This window comes from Numida meleagris, chromosome 10 (assembly GCF_002078875.1).
Source record: "Numida meleagris isolate 19003 breed g44 Domestic line chromosome 10, NumMel1.0, whole genome shotgun sequence".
In the NCBI taxonomy this organism is placed as follows: Eukaryota; Metazoa; Chordata; class Aves; order Galliformes; family Numididae; genus Numida; species Numida meleagris.
Window position 1 is genome coordinate 2,198,442 of NC_034418.1, and position 16,275 is coordinate 2,214,716.

At 47.6% G+C, this 16,275-nt stretch overlaps 1 protein-coding gene across 3 annotated transcripts in view; it reads left to right on the plus strand.

Annotated features, from left to right (window-relative positions):
- Window positions 14-16,275, plus strand: part of GNAO1 (G protein subunit alpha o1) — a 118,730-nt gene continuing 102,468 nt past the window's right edge. For all 3 annotated transcript variants that reach the window (XM_021408766.1, XM_021408763.1, XM_021408762.1), the window contains exons 1-2: window positions 14-354; window positions 428-470. In XM_021408766.1, the coding sequence (XP_021264441.1) occupies window positions 237-354; window positions 428-470 (161 nt within the window). In that variant the 5' untranslated portion in view covers window positions 14-236. The remainder of the gene's footprint in view (window positions 355-427; window positions 471-16,275) is intronic.

Genomic DNA, 16,275 nt, shown 5'->3' on the forward strand with positions numbered 1-16,275 from the left:
CGCGGCCGCCCGCGCTGCCCGCAGCCCGTGGATGCGCTGAGCGCTCGGGCACGGAGCCGCCGGCCCCGCCGCTGCGGAGCCCGCAGGCCTTTGTTAATCCCCGCGGCTCTCTGCGTTCCGCTGCCTCCTGCTTCCTGTGCCCGGGCGGCGGCGGCGGGGGCTGCGCGCTTTTTTTTTTTTTAAAACCTCCCTTTTTTTTTTTTTTTTTTTTAAATTAAATTAAATCCCTTTTCGCCATGGGATGTACCCTGAGCGCCGAGGAGCGGGCCGCCCTGGAGCGCAGCAAGGCCATCGAGAAGAACCTGAAGGAGGACGGCATCAGCGCGGCCAAAGACGTGAAGCTGCTCCTGCTCGGTGAGCCCCGCTCCGCTCCGCGCCCCGCGCCGCCGCGCCCCGCGCTCACCACTTCTCTCTCTCTGTCCCGCAGGGGCCGGCGAGTCGGGGAAGAGCACCATCGTGAAGCAGATGAAGTGAGTGCCGCGGGGCGCGGGGCGGCGCGGAGGGCCGCGGGCGCCATGTTGTACCCGAGGGCAGCGCCGGGCGGGAGGCGGCGGTCGCTGCTGTTCGGGGCCCCGTGGTGCTGAACGCCGGGCTGAGGGCGGCGGGGGGGCGGCTACGGCTGGGACCGGCGCTTGGGAAGAGGAGGAGGGGGGAAAAAAGCACGAAATCCGCCCGTAATGCGGATTTAAAGCGAGGCTCGCTGCCACCCAAAGCCCCTTTTACCCGAGATTTGAGCCTTTTAATTAATGAGAGGCGAACTTGGCCGCCAGTCGCCAATTACGTTGAAAACGGGTTATTAAAAAGGGAAAAGAAAAACACACAACCCAGCGCGCTGAAGAACCAGCCCTGCTCTCACACAGCATCTCCCCGACAGCTGTGCCAGGCCCCAATGGGAGTGGGCCGGGATGGCTGCCCGTGTCATGCCCCCGGCACATGGTGATCCCAGCTCATGGCCGGGCAGTGCTTCCATGGGGAGAGCCAGTGGGGCTATGCGAGAGACTATAGAGGTGTGGGAGAGCCAACAGAGATGTGGGTGAGCCTATAGAGATGTGGGGAGAGCCAACAGAGGTGTGGGAGAGCCTATAGAGATGTGGAAGAGTCAATGGCGGTGTGGGAGAGACAATGAAGTATGGAAGAACCACTGGTGATGTGGGAGAGGTTGTAGAGGTGTGGGAGAGCTTATAGAAGAGTGGGAGAGCGTATAGAGGTGCAGGAGAGCCAACGGAGGTGTGGGGAGCTAAGGGAGGAATGAGGAGTGAGTGGAGATGTGGGGGTCCAATGGAGGTGTTGGGAGCTAAATGGAGGCATGGCAATCCAAAAGAGGCATGAGGATCCTGTAGAGGTGTGGGAGAGCCAACAGAGGCATGGGGAACTAAAGGAGGCACGGGGAAGCCAGTGGAGGCGCAGGGAGCCAACAGAGGTGTGGAGGTGCAGGATTACTCTATTCCCTTTTCCTCCTTTTAAGTAAAGCCCACCCAGCCCCAGCCTACCACTGGAACGAGCAGGCGCCATAGCTGTGCGTTGGGCCGGGTGTCACAGTGGTAGAGGCATGGAGCGGTTCTTGTTTCCCGATAGCGGGGGAGCCGGTGGCTGGGAGGGGCCCTCGGGCCTCGGGGTGCGGGCGGGCGGGGCCGGCGAGGTGCCCGCTGCCATCCGCAGTCCCTCCGCGCTGTCCCGCGGGCCGGGGCGCGGCGCCGTGCGGCTTTCAGGCGGTTCGCGTGGTGGACAGCGCCCAGCGGGGACTCGAACCGGCGGTAGCGTTGCGCTCGGCTCCTCCCTCGGCGCTCGGCTGCCTTCGGAGAGCGCTCGGAGGCGGTCGGGGGGAAGCCGAGCAGGCTCGGAAATAGCCGAAGGGGCTCGGCGCCGCTCATCAACCCGCGGGCGTGGGCTCGCCGCGGGCCCGCAGCCCGGCTCGGTGTCGTGAGTGTACAGGGGATACCCGATCCTGCGGGGGTTCCCGGTGGACCGAACCACCGTCCCCGCCCAAGGCAACGCTCTTCCCACTGAGCCACAGGGCTGTGGCAGCGAGCAGCCTCACCCTCAGCGCCGTTCCAGCAGCCTTTCCCACTGCTATCGGTGTGCAAAGGCTCCGAGCCCCCCATGAATGGGCGTTTGGAGCCGGCTTCGGGGATGTGGGGCTGGATTTGGGGCCGGGAGGACGGATTTGGTTCGCACTTGCTTGTATGTGAAAGGCGGATTGGGAGAGGAGCTACTGCAGATGAACACCAATAAATTATTTAATCTCTAGGAATCGCTTCTGCAGAAGCGTGCTGGAATGGCGGGCGATGGTTTGGTGGAAGGGAGAGGCTGTGGCTGCCACAATAACCGTGCACAGTGCTGTGGGCAAAGGGGCAGCTGTGGCCACGGTGCCTTACACAACTGTGCGTGGGGCTCCTGTGTTCTGGGGAGCAGAGCTCTTGTTGTTTAAACCAAACTGGATCCAGATAATAGCCGTCTTGCTGGACTACATTAGTAGAGCAAAGGCTGAACAATACATGTTGTACATCTGTATTTTCAAGGAAACGTCCCTAACGTGATGCACAGCAGCTTGCTGTCCTGCACCTGAAGATGCAGAGCTGGCTGTGATGGTGGGAGCTCTGGGCGTGCAGCCGGGGCCGCGTGCGGGCTGGGTGGGGACGCGGTGTTGCTAGGAGCGTGCGGCAGCAGCCGGAGGGAGCTAGCACCGCAGGGCGCAACGGGGAAACGAACATTTCTGAAAATTAATTTAAATATAATGCAGGCATTAGCATTTCACCTGGTCGAGCTCCATTACACAGGCTTGCTGAGAACCTAATGAATTCTTAATAAAGATTAAATTGCGCGTTCATTAGATTTTGATGAAAGAGACTGCTATTTTATTTTTTTAATACTGTGTTATTGGTGTGCCTCTAGATAATAAATCTCATCCCCATGAATGGCTACAGCAGTTTCACACTTGGCTGTCACCTTGTGAAGGAGCACAGGAATGAGAAAAATGCTAAGACAAAGGAACGGAGAGCAGGCGTTGTTCACGGAGCGCTAAGGAGAGGTTACGTGCTGCCCAGTTAATCCTTGAAATATTAGGTAGTGGGGAAGAACTAGCAGGTAGAAACTGCAGCAGTTGGAGAGTTCAGAGAGGGTGGGGTTTGGGATTGATCAGTGCTTGGAGGTACCTTTGAGTGGGTGGTGGGGAGTTAGCAGTGAATAAGGAAAGAAAGGTGCAGGTGGGTGCAGGCAGGTAGGGCTGCAGGTCAGCCTGTGTCGGGCAGTGGCAACAGGGGTAGCAACAGCACTTCCCGCAGCACCAGAGTGACTGCCACCCACAGCCCCTGCGCCTTCGCTATGCCCATCCTGGGTGGTGACGTCTGCTTGGGATTCTTTCACATCCTCATCCATGTCTCAAAAACAAGTGGAGGGCTGCGCGGCTCGGGGAGCAACCCGAGAGGTCCACGCATGCCATGCAAGCCAGTGTGCTCAGAATCAGGCAGTGACCGGGCTGTTTTCTGCAGCTTACGCTAAAAAACCAGCTTTAACCAGGCAAATCTGGGGCTCCTTTGAAGATCCCAGTCAGAGGGTGAGAGTGATTCAAGAGAAATTTGTCTTCCTCTCCCACCACCCAGTCTCTGCAAGCTTGCTTTGATGTAGGACTGCAATGAATGTCAACATTTTGTAAGATCTTATATCTTGAAATAAACACTGAGGACAGGCAGAATTTGGAATATGTGATTTCCTTTTCTGGATTATCTGGATGATAGTTTTGAGACAAGGCTTGTTATTAGTGTGCAGGACTTTGTAGGGAATTACAACTCTGGCGAATGTGCTTGTTCATCAAACAGCCCCAGCCTAGGACAACACCAAGCATATCTCAGCCTGTTACTATTCAGCAGAATACTCAGATGCATGCAGCGTTCCAGTGGTGAGCAGGGAGGAACTATGCCCTGAACACTAGGGAATTCAGCGTTTAAATGCTAATGCGCAGTGGCTGAGTTAGCTGGCATGCCTTCAGAACCAAGGTCCGGCCACTAACTCAGCAGTTGCCTTTCTGGATGGTGAGCAAGGGCAGTATTCCTCCTTCCTGGATGAGAGGTTAGTGATGGCTGCATCATTCAGTGATGCAGTGCTGGCGGTATCCCACTGATGGACTTCTTTGCAGTTCCATTTTTTTTTACATTTAAGTTACAACAAGGATGGGAATATGTAATCAGGAGAAAAATCAGAAAAGAGTACAGTGTTTCTCTTTAACTATCTACTATCTTCTTCCCAACAGCCATCAGTCCCAATAGCCTGCTGATATATTGTTTTGACCTTTATCAAAGAGCCCCTCAAAACAGCTCCAGGCTCTACTTGCTCTCCATGTAACTGAATTACTGATAATCTAATGAACTTCTTCAGAGTGAGAAACAGTCCCCACCCACTGGTTTACAGCCCGTCTCAGCAATCTGATGGTAAATGCCATCAAAACCCAGCAATGTGTTGTGAACACCCACTTGGGGCCTTGCTCTTTGCTGTGTGTCTGTGGCTCAACCCTCAGTGATTTCGCACTCAGCCCCTTCCCAGATGCTTTCTTGCATCCCTGGGTCCTGTGGATGCCGCTTCCCATGCCCTGCAACGGCACAGCACCCTCTTAACTGGGCAGAAATGAGGGCTGAGGACAGAGGAAAGTGAGGCTGTCCATTTTGGCTTGTAGTTGAAAAAGATGAATTGTGTTTTTGGCACTTCTTTCCCTTTCTTTTTGATTACGGTGCTTATAAACCAAAGCACAACAATCATAGTTCATTTTCTTGTACTTTAGGCTCTTGTTATTAGGCTGAGAAATTTCAGAGAAAAGCAGCAACTATATTAGCAGGCAAGACAGAATACATTTTGGGTTTGGGTTTTTTCTTTCTCCTTGACAGTTCTTAATTTGTTTCTTGTATAAGAAACTCATAACAGTAAAAATATCTTTCAGTGACAACAGTGAACTGCATAGCTTCTCCTCTTTCAACCTACTTTCAAAACCTGAAAAGAAATTTGCCTGTCATATTCTGACATGACACATCTAGTCCTGTTGGAAATGTTTTAGCAAGCTAACGAGATGAAAGCAGTTCTTTTAATGAACTCTGAAGAAAGAGACAAATCTGCACAAATGTAACCGAGGATGTCTTATTTTGTGTTTGGCTTGGCTATCTCAGAAGTTGTAAGAAACATTAGGCTGTGTCATGACAATTTGAAAAAGGTGGTGGTTCTCCCCCTCAGTCCGTTCTTTTCCATCTGTCTGGCACACAGCTTCACATCTAATGTGGGTTCTCTAGCATGATTGCCTGGGGAGATCACCAAAATGGAGGAGGAGCGGAAAAGAGACAAATTGATGAAGGTAGAGGTGCTTTGTTGGCTATTCTACTTGACCTGGTCAAGAGAAAGAGTGAAGGCAAGAGCATGTTGCAGTCACCTGGAGAGTAAGAACCAAGCAGTGAATAAAGTCTTATAGAATCATCAGGAGTTGCCCATGTGACAGCTAGTTTTCTTCAGCCATGTTGCAGAATCACAGCTTACCCCTGTGAGCATTAAGCTCCCCCAGTTTCTCCTGGGTTTGCAAGACAAAGAGTCCTGACTGACTGTTGAAGCTGGTGGATCTGCCACCAGAAAGCGTGGTGCAGGGGCAGGGACCGTATGATTTAAGGTTTTCTGTAGAGCCTAAAATTGCTTCTATGAGACCTGGACTCACATAGTGACTGAGTGAATTCTGTTTCAGGGGTTCTTTGCATTTGTCTTTGCTTTGTTTTTGAAAGAAAACTTCCAGCTCTTCCGGCTTTAGAGACAAGTTAAAAAATAATTGACCTTAGTCTAGCCTATGGATTCCAGATTGGGAGCACAATAAGAAAGAGTCCAAAAGAAGACAAGGAAACCAAATACATCTCAACAGCTGAGTTGTTTTTGCAGACTGATTCCTTTTCCTTTTTTTTTTTTCATATTATTATTACTATTATTATTATTTTGCATTAGCAAGACTAAAACCAGTGATCTCAGTTATTTTAAGTCAACTTGAATGACCTTGCCCCCAAATCCTCTCTTTGACCTCACTGGGCTTTGGACCACACTCTTCCTAAACTGAAGTGATGTATGTCCAATGTACAGTTGTTAGGAGATCTGATGAATTTCAAGTCTTTGCATGGCATTTGGTGGGACTCTAAACATGGCTAAGCTTCATCTACAAAAATGAAAACTGGAAACAAAAAGGCTTGGAAATTACTTTTTAAAAAAGATTGGCACCTTAGAACATAACATCATTTTTCTCACCTGAGAAATTCTTTGGTTTCATCCATAGTGGAAAATCCAAATGATTTTTTGCCATGATTTTCCTAATGCTAAAGAAATGTTTTACCATGTATAAAAATCACCCTAAACTGTTAATTGAGTCATTCTCATTTTATTTTCAAGGCCATTCATGCAAATGGCAGATGCAGGGAGGCTGGAGGATTACAGTCCTGATTATGGGATGCTGTTAGCATTCTGCCTAAAATCAGAAAATGCAAAAGGCTGAAAAATGCTTCTGTATAACACAAAGCAAAGAAACTGATTCTTTTCTAGAGCTGAGCAAAAGGGAGAAAAAAGCCCTTTAATCCAAAGCTCAATCATTTTCTGTTTATGGTGATGATATAATAAAACTTTTGATGGAGACATTTCTTAGCTTACCAATAGAAATGCTTATCTCCCCCAGCTTTCACGTTAATTGAGAAAGAACTGAGGAGCACGGAGAATTGTGTAGTAAGCTGACATCCCATCTGTTTGCAGATCGCTAATCAATAGCAATTTTGACACTGAAAGAGAAGAACTGTGCTTTGTTTTTCTTCATTCCTGGGCATGTCCTGCTGTTCTTGGTCACCAAAAGTTGCATCACTACATCACAGAATCATTAAGGTTGGAAAAAGACCTCTAAGATCATCTAGTCCAACCGTCCACCTACCACCACTATTGCCCACTGCATGTCCCTCAGTGCCATATCCACTCTTTTCTTGAACACCTCCAGGGACAGTGACTCACCACCTCCCTGGACCTGGTGCTTCACTGTTCTTTCTGAGAAGAGATTCTTCCTAATATCCAACCTAAGGGAACAGAGCTTTCATCCAAGAGTATAAAATTCATAAGCTTAAAGACCTAAATAAAAACAGCCAGAGAGAGAAAAAATGTGGTAACAGAAGGTCCTGCCCATACCTGGGAAGTTTGGTGGCTCTTAGCAGCCCCCCTTGCTGCAGAAATCCAGTTTGGTGGTCGTTGCAGGAGCTGCTTTTGGAGAAGGCTTGGGCAGCAGCCATCCCATAACAGCCTAGTGCTAGACTTGGAGGATTTCTGCACTACCTGTGAATTGTGATTGAAAGAGATGCGATAAGAATGGGTGGTATTGTGGAAAATATCACTTAAATGATAAAAATGTGCCGTGTGTCTTAGCAGAGTTTGGTGATTTATCCTCTCCATGCAAGAGGTGACTGGAGGTAGGAGCTCCACTTTCACAGCATGCAGCTGCAGCGCACAGGAAGGGCTGTGCACACAAAATGGATGTTGGGCGTGATGATCCAGATGGCAAATAAGAGGTTTTGCTGCTGGGCTTCTGGGGCTGCGGTGGGTGAGATCATAGAGTCACAAAATGGCTTAGGTTGGAGGGGACCTCAGAGATCATCCATTGCCACCCCCCTGCTGTGGGCTGGTTGCCAGCCACTAGATCAGGCTGCGCAGGAGATGCGTTGGTGTCCATGGGACAGGGGACCCTTTCCAACATCAGGTGAGAGGTTCTGTCTCATTGCTGACAAATTCCAAAGTAACAACAGCCAGAGCATGTGCACCGCCCGAAGGTGCTGCAGAGCCTTCATCCTCACACTCGGTCAGCAGCACTGCTGCACATCACTGGGATGGAAGGAAATCACCATGACGAACATACACCTCGGAACATCATTGTCAGTGATCACCTCTCAGTGATTAATTATTTAGCCAAATTGGACAAACTTTTCCGCATGAATGAGGAGATATGTACTTAATAAAGCAGAAAGCTCCTAGTGGCATGATCTTGTTTTCCTCAATTTAGCTGTAGGATACATTTCTATTTTCCTGATTTCCAGCTCAGAAAAATCTCCAAGTGCTGTACCTACTTCTTACCTGTAAGGTGGGTCCTGCCCCAGCTTACCTGGGAAACCCAGTGCTACCCTGCACGTGTCTGAGGTGTTCAAGTTGAGCATGAGGATATTAGGAACAATTTATTCTCTGAAAGAGTGAGGCACTGGCACAGCTGCCCAGGGAGGTGGGGGTCACTGTCCCTGGGGGTGTCCCAGAGCCATGGGGATGTGGCACTGAGGGATACGGGCAGTGGGCATGGCGGGGGTGGGCTGGGGTTGGACTTGGGGACCTGAGAGGTCTTCCAACCTTAATGGTTCTGTGATTCTATGAAATGCAAGCCTGAGAGTCAGCAATGCCTTCTGGTGGCACTGGCATCATGTTGGAAAGGAGGCAGGGACCCCCAAGGCCCCTGGCCTGCAGCATGCGCGTGCTTGGTAGGAGTTCCTCGTGTTTGTGGGGCCAGTCAGGCCTCGTCTCATGGTGACGGGAGCGGGGCAAGAGGGGTTAAAGCTGGTGCTGGCATCAGGGGCTCCAGGGGGAAGAAATACTGGGAGGGAGGCCATACATGGTAAAGAATTAGTAGTAATTTTCATGCAGTTCAGTAAATGATTCAGAATCTAAGATTAACTTATCTACTTTCTTGTTTATCTGCATTTTCTGTTTTCAGGTCTTTTCAAGAAATGTTTATTTCTCTATCATTCTTGCATAAACAACAAATTGTAATGTCTTTTCTACATGACGGGGCATGAAAATTGATTGTTACACTGGTACTTTTAGTTCTGATCGGAGAGATCAGATTGTTCTGTTTTTTCCCATCTGTGGTCAAACCCTCAGATATTCAGGATTAGCTTTCCATTCAGTTTTTTTAAGTGCTCCTATGTAGGGCTTTGAAATAGGTTTTTGGAGTTGAAATGTAAAATGTAGAAAAACCTTACAGAATGGCTGTAACAGTGGTACAAGCCCAGGCAAACCAGCGCACTGAAATTCCCTAACAATATAAATACGCAGAACCAACTGCTCGCTGCTGCTGGCAGCAGGGCCACAGGACTTGTGGTGCTGCCAAATGAGAGCTGCTGCTAATCAGGAGATAGACGTAGCTCATGTTTCATTCACGCTCAGGTCCCAAACCTCAGAACAATTGAGTTTTCTAATATTGTGCGCAGCAACATCAATGCGCTTGAGCAGATCTGAGTTATTGCTTGCAGACAGATGTGTGTACACCTAGGTTTCTTGAAGACAAAGCTCAGGCTCATCTCTGCTGGGCTGACTGCCGCCCAGTGTTAGTGTCCTCTTGTATATGCGATCTTTGTCCACATATTCATTCCGTGTCTCCTACACCTCTTGGAAAATACGGAGCAAGAAAAAAGAATTCTTTTTGCCATGGCCTTTTTCATGCATCCTTTGTTTCCTTTTTGACTCAAGTTCTCTCAGGTACCAGCTTTCAAATGTACTTCTGTTGCAGTTATTTGCAGTGTTATTTGTATCAAGAGAAGTCATACTGTCTGGTTTTGGGAAGTTCTCATAACTCAGCAGGACAAGGACCTGAGCGACCTGTTTGAGCGGAGGCAAGTAGCTCTGCTCTGGGCAGCAACCTCTTGACTAAGTTTGACAAGAAAACCCCAGTTAATCTCCTTATTCAAGATTCCCAACTTCTGCTTAACGGAAGGACTGTGTCTCCATTTGGAAACCAGCTGAGGGTCAGTCATAAGCAGTGTTACCACCGATTGTCTTTAGGATACACGACAGGATAGGCTCAGCTGGGTGGGAGGAATTGGTTGCTGGTTTCAATTTGCACTCCATTGGCTTGTTTCCTTGCTCCTAGTTGTTGCTTTCTTGGATTCTGAAATCCCAAGCAGGGGTTTGATTAACATCTCTTTTTGCTGGTGGCATAGGTTTAAGTCATTTCTGCCTGTCCCTGCTTGTTCTGAACCCAGGGGCCATTTCTCGGCTGTATGGCTGTGGTACAGTTGTGCAGAGAGCCCAGCTCCGGCACTGGTCTGGGTTAACACAACATTAACCCAGGAGGCAGCAGAATGACTTGTCCATCAGGCGCTCTCCGTAAGGCACCAGCACGCTGCAGGCTGAGGTGTGAGATCACACTGAAAGATTCAGTCACTCTTGGCTGCTTCCCTGCCTGGGGCTTAATTTTTTGAAGGTAAATCAGTTACTTTCAAAGACTTTGAGAAGTCGTTTTGAGAAGTCCTTCCTTATCCTTAACCATTCAAATGATGTGTTGTTTTTTTTTTCCGCACCAGCCTTATTTTCTCCTGTTAGATCCTGTAAACACAATGTAAATCTTCCACTGGCTCACAATTTCTGTGGGTTTTTTAAACAAACTTCCTGTGACCCTCCGTGCAGCAAAAAGGAAAGTGCAGCAGTTTGTTGCCGTGTCAGCTGGGCTGTATGCTTGTGGAGGTCAAATCCATTATATTTGGTTATGCTTTTTCAATCACATTTACATTTTTAATGCAAAGCTCAGGTTTGCTTCACACTAGAATGATCTTTGTGGTTTTAAAACAAGCCTTAGTTGTCCTGGGCTTTGAAGACTTCTCTCTTTTATTTCCCCTCAGCCTTAGACAGAGTCTGTCATTTTCAAGGTAAATTTCCTCCGCTGGACAGCCAGAATACTGCGGAATCCTGTTATACAAGTGGTGAGCAATATTTTCAAATTTCATTTTACCAGGAGCAGATTTTAAAGCCTCCTCGTGTTTCACAGGGACTCACCAGCTCACAGCTTCAGTGAGACACCTTTTGTACTCTCCCCCTAAGTAAACCAGGCTGGAAAGTCCTACTTGTGAAAGATCTTTGTCATGTCTGTAGCCTCACAAATGCTTCAGAGGGAGTCTGCCCCATGGCTGCGAGGTCAGCTTTCCAACATAAGTCCTTCATTTCCTCTTTTCCTTAGAAAAGGCTTTCACATAGTCCTCTATTTCCCAAGGAGATGCTATGTGTTAAGTAACTTAGCAAATAACGAAACCCACATCAGAGAGTTTGGTGTTTCCTGAAGCCCCAGCTGCCTTTGAATGTGAATGAAGCACCTCTTCCACTGCCTTTTACACCAGCAACCTCCAGGCTCCAGCTAGATAATTTCATTTTTTTTTTTCCCTGGGAAAATAGAAATTAAGGCCCTAAGTACTTGGTTTGTTGACCTGTACCATCACTTATAACTGGGCAGGAGAGAAGTGACCAGCTGCCACTGCCAGTGATGGCAAGAACGTAGTGCCAACAGAGGAAAGCATACCAGAGGCAGAAGGAGGCAGAGCCTGAAAGCAGGAGTCAAAAGAGGAACTGACCAAGCTCAGGCTCTGGATAACAAAATGAGGTTGTTTCCTAAGCAGTCAACCAGAAGAGTGACAGCATCTTGGTACAGCAGTGAGCAGACTGGACACTGACACCTCCGTGTGAACCTTGCTCAGAGCAAGTGCCAAGAATAAGTGGATCACAGCTGTCAGAGCTGGTAAGAAGGGCAAAGGCTGGCAGGAGAAATGATGACCCCCCATTCACGGTGTTAAATGTGCCTGGTAGGATTTGATAGTAAGGGAATGCCAACAAGATAGATCCCAGAAAGCCCCCTTTTTGTGGGAAGTCTTGGAGTCTAATTTCCTAAATGAAAGGACACAAAACTCTGCAAGCTAAAAGACAAAACGTTACTGTATGTCTTTCCTAAAATGCATCCTTCTATAAGCAGCACAAAAGCACGGAGTAAAGGAAGAGGAGCTGTCTCAATTCAGATTCATTTATAAGCAAGCCTTCTCTAACCTCTGATTTATTCTCTCCTAGAAGATCTCCTAAATATAAATTGTAGTGTTCTGAACTGCGGTGAAGAGGCACTGGACCATTTGCACAAAGCTGATGCAGTAAATACCCAACAGCAGCTTATACAAAAATGAACGCAAACGTACACAGAAACAAAATCAGATCTTACATCCAATAGCAAAATCACAATTTTTAGTGGCTGAAGTGCTGTAGTCTTTCATTTAGTAGCAAAATACACCCTTGATGTCAGGTTATGGCAGATTGACAGAGCATCACTGTCAAAGACAGCGTCAAACTTTCAGTAATGGATTGAGTGCCATGTATAGGAGCAAGGAAGGTGAATATTCAAATGAGAATCTTTGTTTCTTCTGAATGCTCTTTAGGTAAAGAGCCAGGAATTCCAGGTCCAAGAACTGATTGATGGAAGTTGACCTTGATGTGGACAAAATGGGAAACAGCTTCAGAATAATGAATTACAAGCAGAAATTGTACTAGTCAGTGATGGAGTAGATCAACAAAAGGTCATTTTGTCAGCTCTGTCCTAGTGCAGAACTCTTCTTGCTTATGTATATCTCAGTGCTTCATGTGATCTACTTGTAAATAGACTAGACACCAAGATTTTCACAATTTTACATCCATCTCAACTGCAGTGTTTAGCATCTAATAGATTTCACATTGAATACCCTTATCCAGTAGCTTGCATTTTTTCTTTGACATTTCCTTTTGCTTCTTACAATCACTTCCCAGCACAGAAGAGCTTACAACAACATCAGCTGTTGGAGTAGGAATACAAAGCGGTGAATCTCTGAGCTAGCCTGTATCTTTCCAAGCTTTTTTAACCAAAATTTGGAAGAGGAGCTAGCGGGGCTTTCCTTTTTTCTGTACTGAAGATTTCCAGTGAAAAAGAGGCTGTCCTCAACCAGAAAGATTGTGGTGATGGAAAATGAGTCATAAGTACACATCACGCAATCTTTCCCCATGCACCAGAAATCCCAGCGGAGGCCTGTCTTCCAACTTAAACCCCATAGAAGCTCCGTGAGTCCATGGTACAAAAATTAACTTCACCCCAGAGCTACTTCTTCCGGCCGAGTATCTCTGAGAATGGGCAACACCAGCAGGAGGAGGAAGGCTGTCTTTGTACCTGTCTCCAAGTGATTATTTTTAAACAGCAGTTGAACCATTAATGCTATTTCATAGTCCTGGCTGGCCAGCAAAAAAAGACTGCAAAGCCCCATACGGCATTGTGTCCTCTGTTGACAAATGTGTAGCTCTGTGATCCTCTGAATCTTGCTGCAGGTTTCAGAGAGAGTACTGCAGTTAATAAAGCAGCGGGTCTTTCTGAAAAGCAGGCTTCAAGCTTCACAGAACAAGCACTGGTGTTATTTGGCCTCTTGGTGGTTTTCTAAAAGTAGAAGATGCCCAAGAACTCGCAGTATCTGCAGCTGGTGCTTGCCAGAAATGCTTGCCTGATCTATATGGATGAGTGGAGAGCAGGGGAGGGGAGGGGGAAGGCCTCGGAGGGGAAACAGCTGAGGAGATACAAATGAAAATTCAATTAAACAGAAGACAAGGAAGATTCAAACCGGCACTGACGCTCTGCTCAAGGCTGCTGATGAGCCTTGATTTCAACACGGAATGTAACAAATGAAGAAGGCAACAGTGAAGAAAATAAATGACCACCCTGGAAGGAGCTGAATTACATGACCAGGAAGATAAAAACATTCAAATAAGATGCTTCTTTTTATGATATGCCTGGGGCTTGTAACAAATTCAAACAGAACGTTAGATCTTGTGTTTGTAACCATTCCAAAACTTGTCTGGTGTAAGGGAATTTCTTTCCTAAAGGTCTGAGTTTGCCAACTGCAAGGCTTGAAATGGATGATTAATGTGATCCCCTATTGCTTTCCACCCTATGTAGCCATCAAAATGATGTTCAGTGGGTATACATCAGAATGGTGGCATTTTGCACTTGCTTTACCTTCTGCCATCTGTAACACTAGTGTGGATTGTAGAAAATGGTCTGTCTTGGTTGTTCTGGTTGCTGCTGCTTACATGTTTTGTGGGAGAGGTGAGCAAATGCTGGGTGTAATGAGCTGCCATCACTTAGGAGAAGTTGAGTGGTCTTCTCTGTTAAGATAAGCTGTTACTCCTCTAGAAAATGGTTGTCATCAGTTTATTGCAGCTTTATTTTGCTCTTTGCCAGCTGTGTGAGGAGCTTGTTCAACACAACTGGTCATTCCAATAGCTTGATTTGTCCTGTAAGTATTTTGCTTCTTTTGGGACGTCACGACAATCACCTTGAAAAGCCTGCAAATAGTAATTGAAAGCAATCTTAAGCTTGCATGTAGCATCAGGGATTGAGCTGTTCTTCATTTCTGTGAAACAGAAATCAAAGTTAGCTGTTACAGACACTAGGAAGACCAAGCTTTTGGAAACCCACAATGGTAGAAGAAACTCCAAGTGTGTCTTGATCCAAAACCCCATAAGATTATATGTGAGTCTTCCCAGTGACTTCAGTGACATTTGTGATCTGGTTCTGAATGCAAAGTACAAACAGCAGTGGCAGAAAGAGGTTAGGCACTAAGTACTCAGGGACTTTGTATTTGCAGGGGGGGTACCTGAGCCCGTGTTTGAGGGGATGGGGTTGAACCTTCTGCAGAAAGTGATGGGGAACCGAAGTGAAGGGTGCTGCTGGGTTGGACCATCCTGTGCTGGAGACTCAGTGATCTTTGAGACCACTGCAGATGGAAACCAGTTTTCTTGGAAGGAGAAGCTCTCCGATTGCCATCTATTCAGCTTCTAGTTCTTGGTTATTTTAGCTGATACCATCTATACGCTAAGTCAGTCACAATGAATGGCATTTGAAGCACCCAGACCTAAGTCATTACATTATCACATTCAGGCCAGGCTTTAAGTAAAAGAGATTTGGCTTGTTCTTTTAGTTGGCCCTTTCCCAAATGTTCTGCCATTATAATGGAGGATTATCTGCGCTGGAGGTTTTCTTCATTTCCATTAGCAGACAAAATCTCCCAGGGCACAGCCAGGGCAGCCTGCGATGGCAGGAGGAGCTTGTCCGTGTGCTCGCTTTGTCATCTGGCAGAGCAGAGCCTGACACCCCCTGACACTGTGGGGCTGCCCAGGGGCTGTAGCTGTGTCAGTGTGTGGAACACATTGTTTTCCGAAAGGGAGGAGAATCGGCCCTTTATTGACCAGGAGTCACTGGGCAGCGTGGTCACTGAGCTGGGGCTTGTTGATAGAGCCGGCTTTTCAGCGAGGGTCTCTGGGCTTATCTGTTCCTTTGGTCTGCATCTTTCGTAGGGCCTGAGGTGGGGCTCTGTCCTTCCCAGCCCCTCTGCCTTTTCTTGTGAAAGCACAGGGATGGAAACAGAGGGGCTCTTCATTTTCAGGCCTGGGGATCTCCGTAAGGTCCCCTCGCTGGGGCGTAAAACATACTTCTAGATATGCGCTCTTAGTTCGGGGGTCTTCTGCGGTTGGTTTGCAGACCACAAGCGGTCCCAGCTGCTCTGGTTAGCAGCGCTGGCTGGTTGTGGGGTTGCACTACCCCTGCGCAAACAGAGCTGCTGCTGGGTGTTTGCAGCACAGCTGCAGCACAGCATGGTGATCTCCTCCCCTGCTCATCTCACTGTGAGGCTCCATGCAGGCAGTGCCACAATCAGCCCTCAGGACCAACCGTGCTTTGCAGACTGCGGTTTAACACATGCATTGTTTATTCCAGAGACTGAATTCAGGTCGCTGTCTTCTTTGTGTGGGTGCTCAGGTGAAGATTCAGAGGGCCAGGTGGTTCAGATCTTTGAGTGCTCCCAGTTCCTCGGAGAAGGAGTTCTGTAAATACATTTTTACATAAAGGGGAGAAGACATAAGCATGCAGATTGCTTTTACTTATCTTACTTATTCCGGAAACATGTCAGCAGAAAAGCAGCAGAGGCAGAGTATTGTGTCACATGGCCATAAGGAATAGTAGTAAAATGCTGATTGCTGATCAGGATGAAGTGCAACTTCAAACCCCAGGTGAGAGTTCATGATCTGTAGATAGGTGTTAAGATAACTGATTTGATGCAGGAAGTCTCTGTGAGTTTATTAGATAAATAAGTCATTCTACAGATACCCAAAACAATTTCATTTGGCATTAAACTTTCCATCTCCAGTTGGTTTCTTATATCTTTTAAGCAAATCTGTCTGGGGGTACTGCCCGACATGGAATCACAGAATCAGTAAGACTGGAAAAGACCACTAAGATCATCTAGTCTAACCATCAGCCCATCAACCCATCGTTGCCACAGGGAGACAGAGCTCTTATCACAGCTGGGGAAGGCTAACAAGCCATTTTTTGTGTCTGCATAGAAAAAATGAAAGCATCCAGGCTGGTGCATGCATGGAGGAGCGGGAGAGGAATCCTGTCCCAAGGCTGCAGCGTGCTGGTGCACGGTGGTTCTT